A 14,216-nucleotide genomic window follows, 5' to 3' on the forward strand; every position below is an offset into this window, starting at 1 on the left:
TGAGAACCATAGGCTTCCGAAGGAAGTTTGCACGTTCAGTATTAATTGTAGCGTGCAAGACAACCAAAGCTAGGGATAAGAGGGCAGGATTGTGGTTATAGTGTTTCCTCCCGTTTTTTTGAGTTTTTTTCTAACAGCATAGCTATTGTTATTTCGATTCATGTACAGATCCACTTTTATCAGGTCCTCCGGCACAAGCTCTAGAACGATAGCCGCAAGGTACAGGTCTGGGGACACAGGGCTCATGATTGCTCGAGTATTGTTCTCGACCTCTGCGACCCGTACACAAGGCGGGAATCCTCGATCGCCACTGCAGATCTTCCGTGACACATTTAAGAAGGAATGGGAGAAATCTCAGGAACTGCAGGAGAACATAAAGACGCTACAGGACGCTTCGGGGAAGCTAGGTGAGTCTGAGGCGTATAAAAAAGCCAGGGAGGCGTACTTAAAGGCTCAAAGAGGGTCCACAATTGTGGGGAAGACATTGAAAAAGACCGGTGAAACTATGGAACATATAGCCACCAAGGCTTGGGAGTCCGAACTCGGTAAGAACACAAGAAAAGCAGCCTCAGCCACGGCGAAGAAGCTAGATGAGAGCTTTGAGCCCGTAAGACAGACGAAGATTTACAAGGAGGTCTCCGAAGTCATCGACGATGGTGAAAGTTCTCGGTACGGAGGGTTCATCACCAAAGAGCAAAGGAGACTCAAACGTGAGAAGGATTTGGCTTCTGGGAAAAGACATAGAGCGGTCAAGAGCAATGACGAGGCAGGCACTGCAGTGGTTGCCACGAATATCGAGTCTAAGGAGTCGTTCGGTAAGAAAGTGGAGGATTTCAAGGAAAAGACCGTGGTGGGCCGTTCCATACAATCTTTAAAGAACAAGTTGTGGGACGAAAGTGAGAACCCCTTAATTGTGGTCATGAGGAAAATAACCAACAAAGTCGGCGGGTTTTTTGCAGAGACGGAATCGTCTCGTGTTTACAGTCAGTTCAAGATGATGGACCCTACCTTTTCGAATGAAAGCTTCACTAGACACTTGAGAGAATACATTGTTCCAGAGATTCTTGAAGCTTACGTGAAAGGCGACGTCAAAGTCTTAAAAAAATGGTTCAGTGAGGCTCCATTCAATGTTTATGCGGCCCAACAGAAAATCTTCAAAGAACAGGATGTTTATGCCGATGGCCGTATTCTAGATATCAGGGGTGTCGAGGTAGTGAGTGCAAAGTTGTTGGCCCCTCAAGACATTCCAGTCTTGGTGGTCGGGTGTAGAGCACAGGAAATCAACCTTTACAGGAAAAAGAAAACCGGCGAGATCGCCGCTGGTGATGAAGCAAACATCTTGATGAGCTCTTATGCCATGGTTTTCACCAGGGACCCGGAGCAAATCGATGATGACGAAACAGAAGGTTGGAAGATTCTGGAGTTTGTCCGTGGGGGTTCCAGACAGTTTACCTAATTGGTTTCCATGTTTTCTTTAGCTCTCCTCTCCTATTCCGCTTGTAAATAACTTTGTTATGTCTCGCCTCCCCCCCTCCCTCTTCACTTGTAATGCTGCATCAAAATAGGAAGAGCGAAATAAAGAAGTCACAACTCAACATATTTGAACATACAACACGATATACCTTATATAGTTCCCTCAGTAGTAACAGTACTATAACTAATACTTCTTGACGGACAAGCTTCGTTCGCAATGACCAAGTTTGGCTTTTTGGGAAGCAGAGTGGAAAAAAATGAAGAATAAACTAAACTGGACTAGTGAAAATAAGCTGCGTGCATGAGAGTAAGTACTTTATATTGCTGGGTAGAAAGACGGGGACAGCCATTATACTGAACAGAAAGGCTTCGTATCAGACTTTTAGAACTAAAATAACAAGAATGAGTGAAGAAGGGCCTCAGGTGAAAATAAGAGAAGCCAGTAAAGATAACGTCGACTTTATACTATCCAATGTGGATTTGGCGATGGCCAATTCTCTCCGTAGGGTCATGATAGCAGAGATTCCCACGTTAGCCATCGATTCAGTGGAGGTCGAAACAAATACTACGGTTCTGGCCGATGAATTCATTGCACACAGACTAGGTTTAATACCTCTACAAAGTATGGATATTGAACAACTAGAATACAGTCGTGATTGTTTTTGTGAGGACCACTGTGACAAATGTTCTGTGGTGTTGACATTGCAGGCATTTGGCGAAAGCGAAAGCACTACGAACGTCTACAGTAAGGACTTGGTTATTGTCTCCAACCTCATGGGGCGTAACATTGGACATCCTATTATACAAGATAAAGAAGGTAATGGTGTTCTTATTTGCAAATTGAGGAAGGGTCAAGAATTGAAACTAACATGTGTTGCCAAAAAGGGTATAGCCAAAGAACACGCTAAATGGGGACCCGCAGCAGCTATAGAGTTTGAATATGATCCTTGGAATAAACTCAAACATACCGATTATTGGTATGAACAGGATTCTGCCAAGGAATGGCCCCAGTCCAAAAACTGTGAATATGAGGATGCTCCAAACGAAGGTGATCCGTTTGATTACAAAGCTGAAGCAGATACATTCTATATGAACGTAGAATCCGTAGGGTCTATCCCCGTTGATCAAGTTGTAGTCAGAGGTATCGATACATTACAAAAAAAAGTCGCTTCGATATTATTAGCCCTGACACAGATGGATCAAGATAAAGTTAATTTCGCATCGGGTGATAACAATCCCTCTTCGAATATTCTGGGAACCAACGAAGACGTAATGATGGCGGGCGCCGAGCAAGATCCCTATTCCAATGCATCTCAAATGGGTAATAGTGGATCGGGTGGGTATGATAGTGCTTGGTGATTCTGAAGTGGGCGTATAAGACAAAAAACGAGCGAACGAATCAAAAATAAGAAGAGAAAAACTTTATATGCATGTATGTATCATTATAATTAGTATTATAAGTATTATAATCTAAAGTACGAAGCAACCAAAGAAAAAAAATACGAAGAGGAAGAAAAATTACACCTAACTTTGCTCTTCATTCCATTTACAGCAATCTTCGAATTTAACCAAGTTACCGCCAAATATATCCAACGAACTACCAAATGTTAAATCTACCTTTCCGTGACTTAGCTCATCAACTAATTTCAAGTCATCAATACTTCTGGCTCCACCGGCGTAAACAATTTTCAAATCGTCGTAATTCTTAGTCCATTCAAAAAGCTTAGAAACCAACTTTTCATCAATGCCGCCGCACAAACCTTCAACGTCAGCAGCATGAATTAAAAACTCATTTGTGTACTTCCTCAGTTCTTCAAACGTTTCTGCATTAAGCTCAAGATCAGTTAGTGTTTGCCATTTGTTCATTGCCACAATCCAACGACCATCTTGTGTTTTTCTACAACTTAAATCAACTACTATGCGGTCTTTCCCACATAGCCCTGTCAATGTTTCTAATCGCTTTAATTGAAAATGGCCCTCTTTCGTAAATAACCAACTGGTAACAATTACTTTACTGGCCCATTGCAACCACTCCAAGCAGTTAGTGTCGTTAATTCCTCCGCCCACTTGTAGAAAATTTGGTGATTCTTGGAGTGCCTCACGTGCAGCCTCGTCATTATTGGGCCCTAACTTAATAACATGGCATCCTTGAACATTTCGGTCTCTGTAAAGTTTAGCATAATACGAAGAAGGATGCTGCGACACAAAATTTGTTTTTGGAACGTCCTCCTCTTTACTAGTCAACGTACCACCTACTATTTGTTTAACTTCCCCATTATGCAAATCTATACAACCAATAAACTTTGTCATCTTCTAATGCCTATCTCAAACTTCCTTATATACCTTCTTGAAAGATGAATCGATTTTAGGCGACGATTCTTTGAAAACTTTCGATAAACCTGACTGTTAGATATGGCTTAATCTTGGCGATGGACCCTGTGCCGAAGTTTCAGTATTCGTCTCATGCGACTGTGAAAACGCGACTTCTTTATTTCCGTTCCTGAAAAATTTTTGGGCGATGAGATGAATTACATTAACAGTGATAGACATAATTATGATAATACAAAGAGCACAAATGAAGCAAAAGATTACCAAAAAATGAGCTGTAATGACGAGGAATACATAAAGCAAATGGAATTACAAAGGAAGGCCTTCGAAAGCCAATTCGGATCTTTAGAGTCTATGGGGTTCGAAGATAAAACAAAAAGCATAGAAACCAAAGAAGACGTAAACTCCAGTTCGGATGGTGAGAATGACAGCTCTGATGATGCCAATGATTTTAGCGACGATAATAGAGAGGGTTCTTTTTCCTCCTCGGAGGAGAATAGTCACGACAGCAGTGTGGACATTGAACAAGATTCTAAACCAAAAACCCGGCCAAAAGTCATCAAATTTAGTGGGCCTAGTGACGTCTACATTCCACCAAGCAAAAAAACACAGAAACTATTAAGAAGTGGTAAAACTTTATCTCAAATTAACAAAAAACTGGAGAGTGCTGAAGTCAAGGAAGAAAAAGAAGATGAGACTTTGGAAGCAGAAAATTTGCAAAATGACTTGGAGTTGCAACAATTTCTGAGAGAGTCACACTTACTGAGCGCTTTCAGTAATAGCGGAAATAGTTCTGCAGACAGCGGCGTATCGTTGACCTTACAAAGCATCGGCGGTGGAAATGATGACGGCATAATTTACCAAGATGATCAAGTGATTGGAAAAGCTAGATCTCGTACACTAGAAATGAGGCTGAATAGACTCTCAAGGGTGAACGGGCATGAAGAAAAAATAAGCAAATTGGAAAAAGTGCCTATGCATATCAGAAAAGGAATGATTGACAAGCACGTCAAGAGGATCAAGAAATACGAACAAGAAGCAGCAGAAGGCGGGATTGTGTTGTCAAAAGTGAAAAAGGGACAATTCAGAAAGATTGAATCGACATACAAGAAAGATATTGAGAGACGTATTGGTGGAAGTATCAAGGCCAAAGACAAAGAAAGAGGCACCAAAAGGGAGCGTGGTTTGAAAATAAGCAGTGTGGGTAGGTCTACGAGGAATGGCTTGATTGTTTCCAAAAGGGATATTGCTCGTATTAGTGGGAGTGACAAGGGTGGTAAATTCAATAGCAAAAAGAAGACTCGTCGCTAAGTAGGTTATTACTCCAGGAGCGTATGAACAGCTGGCCACAGAGCCATGCAGATTTCTGTTCACTAGGTAGGCTATAGATGAAAACGTACAAGTGACTCATTATTTCTTTTCTGTCTCTAAAAGGAACGGAAATACCTTTTCTACATTTAATTGAATATGACAGTAAAGAGTTCTACATAATTCACTAGGTCGATAACTAAGTCCTCGGACTAGCGCCCGTACATGTTAAAGAACCCATACCGTAATTCTGTAAGCACCCAAACATTTTTTACATCTGAAGAAAATTGATACTTTTTTCAACCTCCAGCTCGCTAGAGAGAAAAAAAAGAAGTCTCGAAGGCAGAGATGGAGAGAAAGGCCCCAGTTTCAGCCTAGCCCACAATGTGCAGGGACTAACCAATTTCCTGTGAAACTCACTTTGCAGAGCGGAGAGCCCCCCTCAGGTAACAAATCTCTAGGCGGACTCGGCTTCGGAAACTATGCTCACAGCATAGTGTAGGTTTCAATAATCTTTCATACTTGACAAAAGTAGATATAGATAATTTGTAAGACTGTATTAGTATTGTTACATATAGTATTTTGCATACAGATCACCAAGAAACCACAAAGTTATTAAACAATGGGTATGTTTCTCTTATAATACACGATCATGGCAGATATTGGTAAAGATTACAATTAGATTTTGATGTTTTGAATTGGTACAGGCTATTTTCAACCTTTCTGAATATCACAGGCCAATATGATAGCGAACAGAGAAACTTGCAATGACTACCTCGCAAATAATCACTGTACATCATGTTCTTTTAAACAGTATTGGGAAAGGTCGATTACACTTTTAGTGACGCTGACAATACAAACACGATATAACCCTCTGTCATTTTGAATCATGACAGTATATTTCAAAACACTTTCAACACGACCTTTTATTTTGCCATCTTTTAAAATTGGGAAACTCTCGAGAAAAATTTACTAACAAGATTTACTATTTTTCTTATTTTTTCAGGTAGAGTTATTCGTAACCAAAGAAAGGGTGCTGGTTCTATCTTCACCTCTCACACCAGATTAAGACAAGGTGCTGCCAAGTTGAGAACTTTGGATTATGCTGAACGTCATGGGTACATCCGTGGTATCGTTAAGCAAATTGTCCACGACTCCGGTAGAGGTGCTCCATTGGCCAAGGTTGTTTTCCGTGACCCATACAAGTATAGATTGCGTGAAGAAATCTTCATTGCTAACGAAGGTGTCCACACTGGTCAATTCATTTACGCCGGTAAGAAGGCTTCTTTGAACGTCGGTAATGTTTTACCATTGGGTTCCGTCCCAGAAGGTACCATTGTTTCCAACGTTGAAGAAAAACCTGGTGACAGAGGTGCTCTAGCTAGAGCTTCTGGTAACTACGTTATTATCATTGGTCACAACCCAGATGAAAACAAGACCAGAGTCAGATTACCATCCGGTGCCAAGAAGGTTATTTCTTCTGACGCTAGAGGTGTCATTGGTGTCATTGCCGGTGGTGGTAGAGTTGACAAGCCATTGTTGAAGGCTGGTCGTGCTTTCCACAAGTACAGATTGAAGAGAAACTCTTGGCCAAAGACCCGTGGTGTTGCCATGAATCCAGTTGATCACCCTCACGGTGGTGGTAACCATCAACATATTGGTAAGGCTTCTACTATCTCTAGAGGTGCCGTTTCTGGTCAAAAGGCTGGTTTGATTGCTGCCAGAAGAACCGGTTTGCTACGTGGTTCTCAAAAGACCCAAGATTAATCTTTTTAATTTTGGTTTCTTCCTTCTGTCATATTATTTTATCAATTTTCTTTAAATATTACATAATTTAATCCGAAACGTTCCTTATAAAGTGGTATTTTCATGCATACTTTTTTTACATTGGTGGGTAGTTGCTTCTTTTTGGCGATGTTAAATGATCGCTCCCACTCACAGACATCAAAGGAAAACGTAGATGTGCAGTTAGAAATGTTTTTGTAATAGAGTATTTATGAAAACTATACCATAGCTATCTTTAAAAACTACTGGTAAGCCAACAGTATTTATTTGACTTTCAAAAGCAAGTCCATATGATATAGCAATGTTCTTGCCTTTTCTCGCACGGATAAAGACTCGTCAGTGATGTTCTTTTTAACTAGGTTGTATAATCCTACTTCCACGAGTTTCCTACATCTTTCCACTGTAGCACGTGTGACCTGTACATTCGAAGTGCTGCCTTTTGCAGCAGGAGTACGAACGAACTCATCACCTTCATCGTCTTCATTATCTTCGTCTTCATCATCATTGGCATTACTGCTGCTATCGTCGCCGTCTGGTTCATCGAAATACTTCCCCCTAGAAGATCCACCAACAACAGGTTCGTTATACCCTATTATCATCGTCGATTGTGGATTTTCTGAATCACTTGGTGAATGCCCTGGTTCAAGTCCGTTTTCAATTGCGTACTGGGTATAATGTGAAACGGATGAATTCCATAGTAAGTTATTGAGCACCCATAAGCATGCTAATTTCAAATTTCCGTCGTTACCGTAATGTGAACTGTTGTTTGTTGTTTCTACCAATATTTCACTCATAATGTGTAATATCTCATCCTGTTCAATAACTAGTTGCTTCTTATTCTCATTTACTGCTGCCAAATTGACAATTATATATAAAATGCCTTCCATTGTCTTCTTTTGTTGAGAATCTAATGGATTTAAAAGCCTCATTTTCTTCGCTAAAAACTCGAAAAGATATGTCGAACCAATGGCAATTTTATTGCCTGTTTGAGGATCAATTTTATAATTCACATCTTTGAACTTTTCTAAAAGAATATTAACGATTTTCCTTGAATTACAAGTCAAGTTTCGGAGCAACTGAAAACATTGGGCCTGTACTGCCCAACATGGATCGTTGATAAAATCCAATATTAAGGACATAGGGATTTTGGCCAAAAGTTGAAATTTCTCTTCGTTTTGGCAGTTGTACATTAAATGTCTCAATACCCACAAAGAGTTTGCCTTTACTTCATGCACCGCTATATCCTGCAAAGCGGTCCTTCTTTCATCTTCATTAGAATCCCAAACTTTTTTAGAATTGAACAACGGATCGGTCAACACCTTCTCAATAATATCGATTATGCCGTTCCTGAGCATAAATGATTGCAAATTAGAGAATTCAACCACAAAATTACAAATACTGCCCAGAGTAATACCCATTATCACAATTTCCGGTTTCATAAAATCTTGTCCAGCAAAATAGCATTCCTTAGTTAACGTATACGTCTTACTCAATATCTGTAGAAGTAGCTGTGCTATTTTATTCCTCTTCAAAGTTGTCCTAAGTGCTGAAACACTTCTGGAAAATGATTTCAACAACAGCAACCAGGCTGCGACAAATTCATGATTATATATAGGGGGCAAACACATGGAATGCGTATCAGTAACGGTTTCCTTTATCTCATCTTTCAAAGATATAAAATCCTGTATCAAAGTGATGTGCGCTTCTAACCCGTACTCCAAATGATTCAACAACAACGTATCATTCAGTAATAACAGACGGTATTTTTCGTCTGATGCAGCAAATGAGGCACAGATTTTGATGAATTTTGTAGTTGTCCTCAGGGTAGATTCGTTATGTTGTGGTAAAGAAAGGCATTGTGCAAAACGGGACAGAATACAAAAAATGACGTTTGTGTGAGCTAATGTGGTGAGCACAGGATTATTCATTGGAGTAATCTCGTTATACAACACAACCAATGAATCCAGCATGTCAAATGGATCGAACCACCAAGGCAATGGATCATAGTTGAATGACTCAACCAGATATGGCAGTACTTTCTCCAGAGTACGCGAATCCTCCCATTTCTTATCCTCTGTGAAGTACGGTTGTAGTAAAAATTTCAAGGAAACGCATCTAATATTAACGTCATTGCTTTTCAAGAGGCCCAAAACGAACATCTTGAACGTCGAGTCGTTCCGTAATTTTCTATCGCCTGGTATCGCATAGTGATATCTTAAATAAAGAAGGAGTGCCAAGGACAGTAAACTAGAATCATACATGTTAGATATATTGATTTTTTTAGGAATTGCACGGGTGCAGTCAACGCCCTTATTATCAAAAGGATCGTTCTTGATGCTGGATGGTGACGCTGGCCTGGATACTTTCAGCCTGACTATATACTTGAGACTTATCTGGTTCATGTACTTCTTGGATATCTTAACTATTACCTGTTCAAGGGAGTCAGCCATTTTAAAATCTTGATAGTGTGAAATTTCTGATACTTCTCTTTCTTGATCCATAAACTTGTTTCGGTTAAAATCGCCGCAGTTTCGCTCATCCACGAGTGAGAACAACTTCAATAATTCAATTATCGTGATAACTTCATCAATGTTACATTTGCTGCTCAAAAATTTATGGTTAACTAAGTGAATAAACCCGTCCTGAAGAAATTGTAGGTCTGCGAATCCGCAATTAGGATAGACTTTAGCACACAGGTTCAGAAGTTTTATGTACTTATAGTTCGTTGAAGAATTATTCTCGGTAAAGCTTCTTGCCAGACCCATGGACTTATAGATTGTGGACACAATATCAAGGTAGTACGTGCCTACTATATCTCTTTGTTGCGGTTCTAGGCGTAAAAGGGTGTATAGCAGATCTAATTTCGCATTCTTTAACGCAACACTGTTATCTGCCTCAATAGACAACAAAAATTGAAAAATATGGCATTTCGGAGCGATATAGTAGTCTACTTTAGCCAGCTGGTCGCCCACCAGGGCATTACTGATCTTTCTGAGATTTTCCAACGAGTAAGACACCGTCATAGATTAACTGTAGTAAGTACGAATCGAACACGAGCAGTAACAAACAATACAATAATACTCCAAGTTTCTGCCATGAAGATCTTCTTTTCAACGCCCAATTTGTAGTGATATCCCTATTTGATTCTATTATAAGCTTATGTAGTTCGCGCCCCTTCAGTATAATCACTTCGAACGGAAGTGGAGTATAAGCTCAAAAGCTCCATACAACTAACATTACCGTTTCGACTAATACTGACTCAACTGAATAAATACAAATTTTTTCAGATCGCTTCGAAGACGATTCCTGTCCAAAGAACTTTATAAATTCCAGGACACTTACGCCTCTAGTTCAGCTTTCTTTTTACTGTAGTTTGTTGATACTGAAAAAAATGTCGCGAGCTGACTTAACTAGTGAAAAAAATATTGATATCAAATACTTCAGTTTTGCCTTCTATCAGGTTTCTTAGTAAAAGGTGACAGTAAAGGTCGCTTTCCCGTTTTTTTAATGTCTCACAACACGATGGAATATTGGAAGAGTAAATTGAGCAAAACAAGCACGTCGACGTATGTCCTGTTGGCCGTGATTGCTGTCGTATTTTTGGTTACAATCAAAAGGCCCAGTGACAAGGGAAAAAGAAATAAAAAGAGAGGTTTGAAGAAGAGCAAGAAGAGCAAGGCTCAGTTTGAGAAAGCACCAGTATCTTTGACGTTGGAAGAGCAGATCGAAAATGTGTCTTTGAGATACAGCAACGAGCTCGCAGGTCGTAGCAGGGACCTAATAAATAGATTTGACGCCAAAGATGAAAAGGATATTTATGAACGCAACTACTGCAACGAGATGCTTTTGAAACTACTCATTGAGTTGGACGGTATTGATTTGATCAATGTGGAAGAGTCCTTGAGGAAGTCTTTGAAGGAAAAAAGGAAGGCCGTCATAAAGGAAATTCAGGCCATGTTGAAAAGTTTAGATTCTCTTAAATAAATAGTGCATATTAAGTTTATAGACAAAGAGTCTTGCCAATTTCATAGACAGTATACATTCTCGCACACACATATTGCGTTTTATGCGGTACCAGTTTGTTGTCCCTGTTTTTTGCTACTTCCAGCGGCATCACGCTGAAACATGGACGTGTAATTACCGGAAAAGGAAATTACATGGCTAGTGTCACATAATAGTAATAATAACAACCATAGTGAGGACGCCATTCTGAAACGTACCGTATCGTACCTAATGAACTTTTTTTGGTGATATTGTGTATAAAAGAGAAAAGACATGTCTACTTTTGCCATAACACATCTTTTGGTGATCGTTGCTGGTTAATAGTAGTACTTTCTTCCGACTAGAAATACTTGTAACATAAAGAGATATTCATAAAATACGAAGAATGTTTATAATACATAATTTCTGTTTGCAACTTTTGTTGGCGAGTTTGGCTATCATTAATACTATTGCTGCTATAACAAATGATGGCACTGGTCGTTTAGAATTCTCCCTGCAGCGTAAAGAGGATATGTATTACGCTACGACCTTAGATATAGGCACTCCGTCTCAACAACTGACAGTATTATTTGATACCGGGTCTGCTGATTTTTGGATTATGGATTCTAGTAACCCGTTCTGCTTATCAACTTCAAGCACATCATCATATCTAAACGCAACTTACGATGGCAGCATAATCACGCCTTCAGTTGATTGCCAGTCTATGGTCACATATAGCGAGGGTAATTCTTCCACGTACCAAAATCTAGATAATGGTAGGTTTTATATTATTTATGCGGACGGAACGTTTGCTGATGGTACTTGGGGGACGGAAACAGTATCAATTGATGGAATTGTCATCCCTAACATTCAGTTTGGTTTAGCTAAATATGCTACAACACCAGTAAGTGGTGTCCTAGGCATCGGATTTCCTAGAAGAGAGTCTGTTAAGGGTTACGAAGGGGCACCTAATAAGTACTATCCTAATTTCCCACAAATCTTAAAAAGTGAACAAATCATTGACGTTGTCGCCTACTCGTTATTCTTAAATTCACCTGAATCTGGAACTGGTTCTATTATTTTTGGCGCCATTGATGAATCAAAATTCTCTGGGGATTTATTTACTTTTCCTATGGTGAATGAATATCCTAATATAGTCGATACTCCTGCAACTTTAGCAATGACCATTCAAGGTTTAGGTGCTCAAAACAAAAACAGCTGCGAGTATGAAACATTTATGACGACCAAGTATCCAGTTTTATTGGACTCAGGAACATCGCTATTAAATGCGCCAAAAGTAATTGCAGACAAGATGGCTTCATTCGTGAATGCTACTTATAGTGCAGAGGAAGGAATATACATATTAGATTGTCCAGCTTTCGCAGATGAAATTGAATATACTTTCGACTTTGGCGATTTGAAAATAAGTGTTCCACTTACTAGTTTAATTCTAAGTCCTGAGGCTGAGGGTGGTTATTGTGGGTTTGCGGTCCAACCAACAAACGATTCTATGGTTCTAGGCGATGTGTTCCTTTCCTCTGCATATGTTGTATTTGATCTCGATAACTATAAAATATCTTTAGCACAAGCAAATTGGGATGTCAGCGAGATTACAACAAAATTAGTGAATGTTCGCGCAGATGGGTCCATTCCAGGCGGTAAGACCGCTACAGCTGAACCCTGGACCGCTAATGAGCCATTTACAGTTACCTCTAACATTTTCTCATCGACCGATTGCAAGAGTACGCCTATTATTCAATCATCAACAACTCCTTCATCTATTGCAAATACCAGCATGCTGGCTGGCAAATACTCTACGAAAATACTGGGCACCAGATTAACTACTACCTTAAGTAAAACTACGCCAAGCAGTATGAACCAAAGTATGAGTGCAACCACGAAAAACTCTAACAGTGGTACGTTAAAATCATCCTTAACTGTGGAAAAGTCAGGCAGTAGTTTTCTTTCCACGATTTCAATAGAAACATCGTCCATGAGCGACAAGGAAACACATCTCACCCATTCGAAACACCAGACCATAAGGAATTCACACACAATAGAGAATTCTAGATTTCACCCAGAATCTGTCCATAAAACGACAAATCGACCTGCTCACAAGACAATCATAACAGAAACTGTCACGAAGTATTCTACGGTTCTGGTAAATATCTGCAAGCCGACGTATTAAGACGGATGAAGTATAACATTACATAGCATAGAAACATCAAATATATATATATATATATATATATAGTCATTTTTAATACAAGGAAAGGCACACTAAAAAGGGAGAAAACTATAAATGCGCTACTCATTGCATAAAATACAAAGCGGTAATATCGACCGGTCCCTTAGTATTCCGACAAGTCATTTATTCTTTATTGAAAGAAAAAAATCTCCGCGACGGGGAATTGAACCCCGATCTGGCACGCGACAAGCGCCCATTCTGACCATTAAACTATCACGGACTGTTTTTCACATTTTGTCATGTAGTGAACCTACTATCAAATTACTAGGGGAACTTCTGATCTAAAACTTACTTGTTCTACTTCTAACACCGTGTTGGAATGAAAATGTTGGAATATGTGATTACTACTATACATTTATTCATATAAATTGTTGTAGTTGATGACGAACATTCTTTAACATGATACTAATGATGTTGAGTAAATTAATACTAACATTCTTATGGTGATACCAATTTAAATGGAGTAGGGAAATTCTAATTATAGAATTTCCTGCACTAATAAGATAAAGATCTATTAATTGTCCAGAACTTAGTATATAAGAAGATGAGTTAACACTAAATTCTTATCATCAACACTCTGATTTATGTCTGAACCTTTTGGTTTAATATAACCAATCAGCGTATGTTTTATATACCTCTCTTATATAAATTAAGAAGGAACGACTATTCTTAATTATTACAACTTACTAAACTACTAATTATCAACATTCTTAATTATTACAACTTACTAAACGACTAATTATCAACATGGCGATCCCAGTGAGGGATGAAACAAGAAATGTTACTGACGACAACATTTCTACGCAGGTTCAATCAAGAGTCAATAGTCAAGATACTACTAAAGAATTTAAAAAATTTATTATCGATACTGCTATTGAAGACAAACAGAGGAAGCAAGCCTTAATTGATTTAGAAACGTATGAATTATTTTTAAACAAATTAACCATTAAAAAGAATAAGATTACAAATGAGGTTAAACAGGATGACGATATTTCAAATCTCGATCAGTTAATGGAAATCGATGAAAAAATTGAAAAAACTAGTAATGTAATTCTTGGATTAAAAAGAAAATTAGAATCGATTGATTTCGATA

The 14,216-nt window shown here is 39.0% G+C and overlaps 8 protein-coding genes and 1 non-coding gene across 9 annotated transcripts; 6 read left to right on the plus strand and 3 right to left on the minus strand.

Annotated features, from left to right (window-relative positions):
* Positions 1–160: 160 nt before the first annotated feature.
* TIM44 (protein translocase subunit TIM44) lies at positions 161–1,456 on the plus strand (the record flags this gene model as incomplete). Its single annotated transcript, XM_056223236.1, has 1 exon — positions 161–1,456. One exon carries the CDS (start codon positions 161–163, stop codon positions 1,454–1,456), a length of 1,296 nt encoding a protein of 431 aa, XP_056082848.1.
* A 419-nt stretch (positions 1,457–1,875) lies between these two features.
* RPB3 (DNA-directed RNA polymerase II core subunit RPB3) lies at positions 1,876–2,832 on the plus strand (the record flags this gene model as incomplete). Its single annotated transcript, XM_056223237.1, has 1 exon — positions 1,876–2,832. One exon carries the CDS (start codon positions 1,876–1,878, stop codon positions 2,830–2,832), a length of 957 nt encoding a protein of 318 aa, XP_056082849.1.
* Positions 2,833–2,997: 165 nt separating this feature from the next.
* HIS6 (1-(5-phosphoribosyl)-5- ((5-phosphoribosylamino)methylideneamino)imidazole-4-carboxamide isomerase HIS6) lies at positions 2,998–3,783 on the minus strand (the record flags this gene model as incomplete). The annotated part of the gene is made up of 1 exon (XM_056223238.1): positions 2,998–3,783. One exon carries the CDS (start codon positions 3,781–3,783, stop codon positions 2,998–3,000), a length of 786 nt encoding a protein of 261 aa, XP_056082850.1.
* A 288-nt stretch (positions 3,784–4,071) lies between these two features.
* Positions 4,072–5,112, plus strand: FAF1 (Faf1p; the record flags this gene model as incomplete). Its single annotated transcript, XM_056223239.1, has 1 exon — positions 4,072–5,112. The coding sequence occupies one exon, from the start codon at positions 4,072–4,074 to the stop codon at positions 5,110–5,112; it is 1,041 nt and encodes a 346-aa protein (XP_056082851.1).
* Positions 5,113–5,731: 619 nt separating this feature from the next.
* RPL2B (60S ribosomal protein uL2) lies at positions 5,732–6,876 on the plus strand (the record flags this gene model as incomplete). The annotated part of the gene is made up of 2 exons (XM_056223240.1): positions 5,732–5,735; positions 6,116–6,876. The coding sequence occupies 2 exons, from the start codon at positions 5,732–5,734 to the stop codon at positions 6,874–6,876; spliced, it is 765 nt and encodes a 254-aa protein (XP_056082852.1).
* A 281-nt stretch (positions 6,877–7,157) lies between these two features.
* Positions 7,158–9,917, minus strand: VID28 (glucose-induced degradation complex subunit VID28; the record flags this gene model as incomplete). Its single annotated transcript, XM_056223242.1, has 1 exon — positions 7,158–9,917. One exon carries the CDS (start codon positions 9,915–9,917, stop codon positions 7,158–7,160), a length of 2,760 nt encoding a protein of 919 aa, XP_056082853.1.
* A 484-nt stretch (positions 9,918–10,401) lies between these two features.
* SNL1 (Snl1p) lies at positions 10,402–10,878 on the plus strand (the record flags this gene model as incomplete). Its single annotated transcript, XM_056223243.1, has 1 exon — positions 10,402–10,878. The coding sequence occupies one exon, from the start codon at positions 10,402–10,404 to the stop codon at positions 10,876–10,878; it is 477 nt and encodes a 158-aa protein (XP_056082854.1).
* Positions 10,879–11,281: 403 nt separating this feature from the next.
* BAR1 (aspartyl protease BAR1) lies at positions 11,282–13,063 on the plus strand (the record flags this gene model as incomplete). Its single annotated transcript, XM_056223244.1, has 1 exon — positions 11,282–13,063. The coding sequence occupies one exon, from the start codon at positions 11,282–11,284 to the stop codon at positions 13,061–13,063; it is 1,782 nt and encodes a 593-aa protein (XP_056082855.1).
* Positions 13,064–13,271: 208 nt separating this feature from the next.
* Positions 13,272–13,343, minus strand: Smki_9.trna7D. The gene has a single exon. It is a non-coding gene; the product is annotated as a tRNA-Asp (tRNA).
* Between the last annotated feature and the right edge of the window lie 873 nt (positions 13,344–14,216).

This window comes from Saccharomyces mikatae (assembly GCF_947241705.1).
Source record: "Saccharomyces mikatae IFO 1815 strain IFO1815 genome assembly, chromosome: 9".
Classification (NCBI taxonomy): domain Eukaryota; kingdom Fungi; phylum Ascomycota; class Saccharomycetes; order Saccharomycetales; family Saccharomycetaceae; genus Saccharomyces; species Saccharomyces mikatae.